At 41.9% G+C, this 7,926-nt stretch overlaps 1 protein-coding gene across 1 annotated transcript; it reads left to right on the top strand.

Annotated features, from left to right (window-relative positions):
* The first annotated feature begins 4,966 nt into the window (after positions 1-4,966).
* On the top strand, positions 4,967-5,945 carry LOC121476113 (olfactory receptor 52K1-like). Its single transcript, XM_041729856.1, is given in 2 exon segments — positions 4,967-5,185; positions 5,187-5,945. Coding segments are annotated over 2 exon segments (978 nt in total).
* The last annotated feature ends 1,981 nt before the right edge of the window (positions 5,946-7,926 follow it).

Here is a 7,926-nt window from a genome sequence, read left to right as displayed (position 1 = left end):
CATCTATGAAAAGCCCACAGCAAATATCATGCTCAATGGGGAAGCACTGGGAGCCTTTCCCCTAAGATCAGGAACAAGACAGGGATGTCCACTCTCACCACTGCTATTCAACATAGTACTGGAAGTCCTCGCCTCAGCAATCAGACAACAAAAAGACATTAAAGGCATTCAAATTGGCAAAGAAGAAGTCAAACTCTCCCTCTTCGCCGATGACATGATACTCTACATAGAAAACCCAAAAGCCTCCACCCCAAGATTGCTAGAACTCATACAGCAATTTGGTAGCGTGGCAGGATACAAAATCAATGCCCAGAAATCAATGGCATTTCTATACACTAACAATGAGACTGAAGAAAGAGAAATTTAGGAGTCAATCCCATTTACAATTGCACCCAAAAGCATAAGATACCTAGGAATAAACCTAACCAAAGAGTTAAAGGATCTATATCCTAAAAACTATAGAACACTTCTGAAAGAAATTGAGAAAGACACCAAAAGAGATGGAAAAATATTCCATGCTCATGGATTGGCAGAATTAATATTGTAAAAATGTCAGTGTTACCCAGGGCAATTTACACATTTAATGCAATTCCTATCAAAATACCATGGACTGGGATCCCTGGGTGGCGCAGCGGTTTGGCGCCTGCCTTTGGCCCAGGGCGCGATCCTGGAGACCCGGGATCGAATCCCACATCAGGCTCCCAGTGCATGGAGCCTGCTTCTCCCTCCGCCTGTGTCTCTGCCTCTCTCTCTCTCTGTGACTATCATAAATAAATAAAAAATTAAAAAAAAAAAAAACAAAAAAAAAACAAAAAAAAAAAAAACAAAATACCATGGACTTTCTTCAGAGAGTTAGAACAAATTATTTTAAGATTAGTGTGGAATCAGAAAAGACTCCAAATGGTCTGGAGAATTTTAAAAAAGAAAACCATAGCGGGGGGCACCAAAATGCCAGATTTCAGGTTGTACTACAAAGCTGTGGTCATCAAGACAGTGTGGTACTGGCACAAAAACAGACACATAGATCAGTGGAACAGAATAGAGAACCCAGAAGTGGACCCTGTACTGTATGGTCAACTAATATTCGATAAAGGAGGCAAGACTATCCATTGGAGAAAGAGAATCTCTTCAATAAATGGTGCTGGGAGAATTGGACATCCACATGCAGAAGAATGAAACTGGACCACTCTCTTTCACCATACACAAAGATAAACTCAAAATGGATGAGAGATCTAAATGTGAGACAAGAGTCCATCAAAATCATAGAGGAGAACACAGGCAACACCCTTTTTGAACTCGGCCACAGTAACTCCTTCAAGATACATCCACAAAGGCAAAAGAAACAAATGCAAAAGTGAACTATTGGGACTTCATCAAGATAAGAAGCTTTTGCAAGCAAACGATACAGTCAACAAAACTAAAAGACAACCTACAGAATGGGAGAAGATATTTGCAAATGATATATCAGATAAGGGGCTAGTTTCCAAAATCTATAAAGAACTTATTAAACTCAACACCAAAGAAACAAATAATCCAATCATGAAATGGGCAAAAGACATGAAGAGAAATCTCACAGAGGGAGACATGGACATGGCCAACATGCACATGAGAAAATGCTCTGCATCACTTGCCATCAGGGAAATACAAATCAAAACCTCAATGAGATACCACCTCACACCAGTGAGAATGGGGAAAATTAACAAGGCAGGAAACCACAAATGTTGGAGAGGATGCGGAGAAAAGGGAACCCTCTTACACTGTTGGTGGGAATGTGAACTGGTGCAGCCACTCTGGACAACTGTGTGGAGAGGTTCCTCAAAGAGTTAAAAATAGACCTGCCCTACGACCCAGCAATTGCACTTTTGGGGATTTACCCCAAAGATTCAGATGCAATGAAACGCTGGGACACCTGCACCCCCCGATGTTTCTAGCAGCAATGTCCACAATAGCCAAACTGTGGAAGGAGCCTTGGTGTCCATCGAAAGATGAATGGATAAAGAAGATGTGGTTTATGTATACAATGGAATATTACTCAGCAATTAGAAACGACAAATACCCACCATTTGCTTCAACGTGGATTGAACTGTAGGGTATTATGCTGAGTGCAGTAAGTCAATCGGAGAAGGACAAACAGTGTATGTTCTCATTCATTTGGGGAATATAAATAATAGTGAAAGGAAATATAAAGGAAGGGAAAAGTAATGTGTGGGAAATATCAGGAAGGGAGACAGAACATAAAGACTCTTAACTGTGGGAAACGAACTAGGGGTGGTGGAAGGGGAAGAGGGCGGGGGTTGGGGGGGAATGTGTGATGGGCACTGAGGGGGACACTTGACAGGATGAGCACTGGGTGTTTTTCTGTATGTTGGTAAATTTAACACCAATAAAAATTAATTTATAAAAAAAATAAAATAAAGCTAAATGCATTTTTGTTTAAAAAAACACACAAGAAAACAAATCCCCACAAACTAGGACACCTAATTTAATAATATAAATAAATATAAAAGATAAAACATAAATATTAAATATAAAATAATAAATATAAATATTTATTTAAATATCATATAATGTAATAAATATAAAAATATAAAATATATAATAATTTATAATAATATAAAAGAACTTATTTATTTGCTTATTCATTCACTTATTCATTGATTTGACTTTATTTCTGCCCACTATGTGACAAACATGACGCTGGTGATCGGGATACAGTACTTGGGGAGGAACTAGACCAGGGCTATTTTCTCTGAGTAGTGCGATTATCCAAAGAGCAAGCTTAAAATTGGTGACTGCGGGGTCTAGGATTCTGGCCAATACTATGGCGCTTCATAGAGCTTTGGCGATATTCTACAAGAAAAGTCTATTTAGAACTTGTACGCAGGGAATTCACAGGATCATGAATATAAGCCTGAGACAGTAGGGCCAATCAAAAATGAGTCTTACTGGTTACTCCCTGTCATTATTGTCCATCAGGATCTCCCTGGGGAAAAGAGGAAAGATGACTGAGCCCAGGATTTTGGCATGTTACTATAACGCAGCTTTCTGCAGGGGAAGCTGTGTAATGGGTCCATGAGCAGGTGCCTTGATCCTGGCTTATTTTTGTTGGTGATTCCTTCTGTTGATGTATTGATTGTGCTACACCCTTGATTCTATCACTCGTTCCCTTACCATGGCCTCCCTCCTGTTGACACCTGACTCAGAACAAAGTTTCTTTACAGGGTCTGTTGTTAGGCAGAACTTGCACTACATCATGATTTAGAATGTGGTCCTCTGAGTCCCACTCTTGCGGTGGCTTTGCCTGTTGTTGTCAATGTTTTGTTCTATGTTGTATGTTCTCCAAGTGATGTGGCACAGGTTTTTTTGGACAGATTTTTTCCCTGACTTCATAAGCAAGAAATATGCCTACATCTTGTCCCAGAAGTAGAGGGGATATCGGGACGTGATTGTTGAACATGCATAAATATGCTGGGGGAAATGTCTAGGGACTAGCCATTGGCTTGGAAAACAGAGGAAAAACCTAGAAGACAGTAAGGATTGACAGAATCAGAGCTGCTAACAGCATTTCATCATAGCATCCAACAACTGGGGCAGTATCTGTGATGACTTCTGGAGTAAGTTCCTACTCGGCTTCCACACCTATGGAAATGTGGAAAAGAGGGCCTTTGACATACAACCTCTCAGGCCCTAATATAGTTCCAGATTCAGCTTTAACTTCACTCTCTCTCTTTAGATAGCCACAGTCTACCGAATACTGGAATTTGCCAGGAACTATTAGGGCCAACCAGCCTCATCTCCTACCAGCTCAGAGAAATCCCTGGCTCAATTTTACACATAATTGCAGTGGTGCCTTGTGTATGTGTTTGGGGAAAAGCAAAGGGCAAAAGAGCAAAATCTGGGCACCCAGAGGGCCTTTCCTTAGATGATTTAATAGGCCCCACCGGGGCTGCTTGAGTGCCTGAGAGGGAAGGGTTTGGACATGCATGGCACTGAGTGTATTCTCCAGGACCCATATGGTTGTGCACGTATATATAGCCAATAGCCACAGAAAACTGGACACACTCACACACACATGCTTAAGAAGGAGTCTGAGCCTAGCTTCCCACACTGTGGCTGCTTCACAGTCAGGTGAGTGTCTCTGGGTGAGGTGGGCTTCACAGTCCCACTCTGGCAACCTGGTCAAAGTGCCCAGAAGCTTGCCACCTGCAGCCTCTGCATCCTCATTGGATAATTGTCATCACAGTTCTCTTCAAGTACCTAATGAGCTATAAATGTGTATCCTCTAATTTTTGGTGAGCAATTCTGTTGTAGGCATTTAAGCTATCTTGTTTCCAAAAAGCTCCTTGTTGGCTGATTTCATCCTCTGTCATGGTTTTGGTATTTCTGCCCATTTTTGTCTCACATCCTTAAAGTTCCATTCTTAAAGGGGATATACATTCAAAAATACACATAACATAATTTCATATATTTATGACGCTTTATATGTTAAAGATGATTAAGTGCCTCATTTATAAAAATATTCAAGATGAAAATATGGGACGCCTGGGTGGCTGAGTGGCACTGTGTCTGCCTTCGGCTCAGGGAGTGGTCTGGAGTCCCAGAATCGAGTCCCACATGGGGCTCCCCACAAGGAGAACACACCTCTCTGCCCGTGCTTCAACCTCTCTCTGTGTATCTCATGAAAAATGGATAAAATCTTTAAAAAAATATATTCAAAAAGAAAATACTCTGGGAGATTTGATGTAGTAAGACCACATTATTGTTACTATAATACTAGAGCATGTTATATAATAAAGCATATAACACTGAACCATATTATATAATATATATCACATTGATATCAGAATATATTTGCATATTTAATCATTCCACTTTTTTGTTTAACTTTCTAACTCTGAATTCTTTCAAGTTTGAGGCTCATGAAGGGTTTTATGATTCTTCTAGGCTGCTACACCTGGGTGTCACCATGACTGTGTGCAATGCCTCCCTGGGGCATCCTCCTTTCTTCATTCTCCAAGGCATTCCCGGGATGGAGGACAAACACAGATGGATCTCTATCCCCTTCTGTTCCATGTACTTCATCACCATCCTTGGGAACTGCACCATCATCTTCATCATCTGCACGGAGCGCTCCCTGCACAAGCCCATGTTCCTGCTCCTCTGCATGTTGGCCCTCACAGACCTGGGGCATGTCCACTACCACCATTCCCAAAGTGCTATGCATCTTCTGGTTTAGACACAGTGAGATCAGCTATGTGGGCTGTCTGGTCCAACTATTTTTTATCCATACCTTGTCTATCTCACAGTCTGCCATCCTGACAGCCATGGCCTTTGACCACTATGTAGCCATCTGTGAGCCCCTGCGCTATGCCACGATCCTTTCCAATAGTCGCATTGGGCTCATTGGCTTAGTGGGTTTGGTAAGAGCCATCCTTTTCATTCTGCCGATCCCTGTCCTCCTCCAGAAGATGCCTTTTCATGCGAATCATGTCATCCCCACCACGTACTGTGAACACATGGCTGTGGTGAAGATGGTGTGTGTGGACACCACAGTCAACCGGATATATGGTCTGGTGGTGGCCTTGTTGGTTGCCGGGCTAGACATCTCAGCTATCGCCTCCTCTTATGTGCTTATCATCCAGGCTGTCCTGAGGCTGTCTTCTAAGGAAGCCCACCACAAAGCCGTCAACACCTGCACTGCACACATTGTTGTCATGCTTCTCTACTATACTCCCTCATTGTTCTCTTTTCTCACTCACCGCTTTGGCAGGGGAATTCCACCCCATGTGCACACCATTCTTGGAAACCTCTACTTCCTTATACCTCCAATGCTCAATCCTATTATTTATGCAGTGAAAACCAAGGAGTTTCGGGAAAAACTGACCAAATATGGGTACTGGATGAAGGAGCACATAATCAGCTACCATGGTCAGAATCCTTTCTAATTATATAGCACTGGTGGGCATGAGGAAATCATGTCAAGTAGAGACAGTTCCTGGAGTATTGGTTAGTGGCAGAAATGTGTCATACCGTCAGATTGACTACCTGAATCCTCAGACTTGGAGGCTAAATCACAGGGGACCTCGTAGCTGTCCGTAACTCCAAAGGAAGGCTGTCATTCCTTCTGAAATGAAAGTAATAATATAGCCTCTGCATTGTTGGCATGGTGGTTGGGCAAATCACATGTGATCATGTGTGTAGAAGGACTTGAATACAATACTTGCTGAACACATGTGAAATAAGATGGAATGTTACCCCTTGCAGGTAACATAAAACAATGTCTTGGCTGCTAACTTGCCAAGTAGAGTCAAAGTGTGATGGGAGCGAGTGTGAATTTGTATTTGAGTGTGTAAGGGGAAGTGGGAGGTTTAGTTTGGGGACAGCAGGAAGGAACAAGGAAAGGACAAGATGGTATTTATAGTTACCCCATTATTTCCTCTGCTGGCTGACATTTACTTAGGATAGAAGACTTTGTTGTATCCATGAAGAACCAAAGAATATGCACAGGAGCATAATCTGTAACACTCAGAGACAGTTCAGAGGAAAAGGGAAAAGGAAAAGCTCCTGAACTTAAAGGTTTCTAAGTATTTGACTTAATTTTGTACTAGAAAAAAACCTCCCAGAGTCCTCTCTCCTTCTCCTCTCACTTGATTCACTGTTTGGTAAGATTCTCTTAACAAAGAGAATTTCTGAGAATGTCCCGTTAATGGTTTTAGTTCTAAAAGTCTGTTTTATCCTGGAACTCTATGATTACAGACCTCTGCAAAGCAATTTCTGTGGGTGCCCACGAAAATGTCCTGAACAGATGTCAGGGCACCTGTGGAGCTGAGATCCTATGCCCAAATGTTGAAATTTATTTCATTCACAGGACTTTGTTTCCAGCTCTAGAGAATTGATGTGGATGTTGTGGCAAGTACTAGAAGTTGTGTGATGTTTGAAAGCAGAAAAATCCTAGTGTTTCCATCATATTGTAGAACTAACATGTGAGGCAGAATGCAGTGAAGAAGATGCCTCTCCTTAATGCCACATGGACACCATTTAGAGGAGACTCCTACAGTCCATCCACTGGAGGGAAATATGTGAAATTTCTTCAGAGTGTTGTGCCCACTGTAAGAAATAGCAAGAAACGTTGGCAGAACCCTAAACAGTTGAATACCAAGGAGGGAGAGAGCTAGGACATTTCAGAACTTGAACTAAGAGGACAATGTTCACGAGAAACAATGAGGATTCACTAGGCAGTGACCTTTCTATGAATGGAAGAAACAGGAGCAGTGTGGATGGGGAATAGGTTTTTGCATGTCAGTAAGGAGTCCTCAGGTCATACGTTGAATCCTCCCTCAATATAAACAACATTCAAACCAAAACAAAATCCTGAGCCGAGTGCTTTATGATTAATAATTTAATTGTCAAATATTTAACAGAGTGTGAACAAGCTGGGGTCACTCATTGGGGTGAGGAGCTGTGGCAGCAGAAGGCTGTTTTTGCTCAGAACTGAGAGTGATTTTCCTTTTCTGGTTTGAAGGGATTTGGGGCAGAAGGGAGTCTACCTGCTGTAAATATTTTGTTCCTTTCTTTTGTGAACTAGTCTATAAACATGAGAAGCCAGTTTTTGTTTTCCTGGAACTATGAACTAAAAACTTACGAATGGGGATCCCTGGGTGGCGCAGCGGTTTGGCGCCTGCTTTTGGCCCAGGGCGTGATCCTGAAGACCCGGGATCGAATCCCACGTCGGGCTTCCGGTGCATGGAGCCTGCTTCTCCCTCTGCCTGTGTCTCTGCCTCTCTCTCTCTCTGTGACTATCATAAATAAATAAAAAGTTAAAAAAAATTTAAAAAAAAATAAAATAAAAACTTACGAATGCCTGAACACAATACACTAGGAAGAATGTATGGGAATGCTGGCAGTAGCAGCTGACACTGGGAAAAT

Source organism: Vulpes lagopus, chromosome 15 (assembly GCF_018345385.1).
Source record: "Vulpes lagopus strain Blue_001 chromosome 15, ASM1834538v1, whole genome shotgun sequence".
NCBI classification, from domain to species: domain Eukaryota; kingdom Metazoa; phylum Chordata; class Mammalia; order Carnivora; family Canidae; genus Vulpes; species Vulpes lagopus.
Note: the sequence above shows the minus strand (reverse complement) of the source record. Positions and strands in the feature narration are given on the sequence as shown.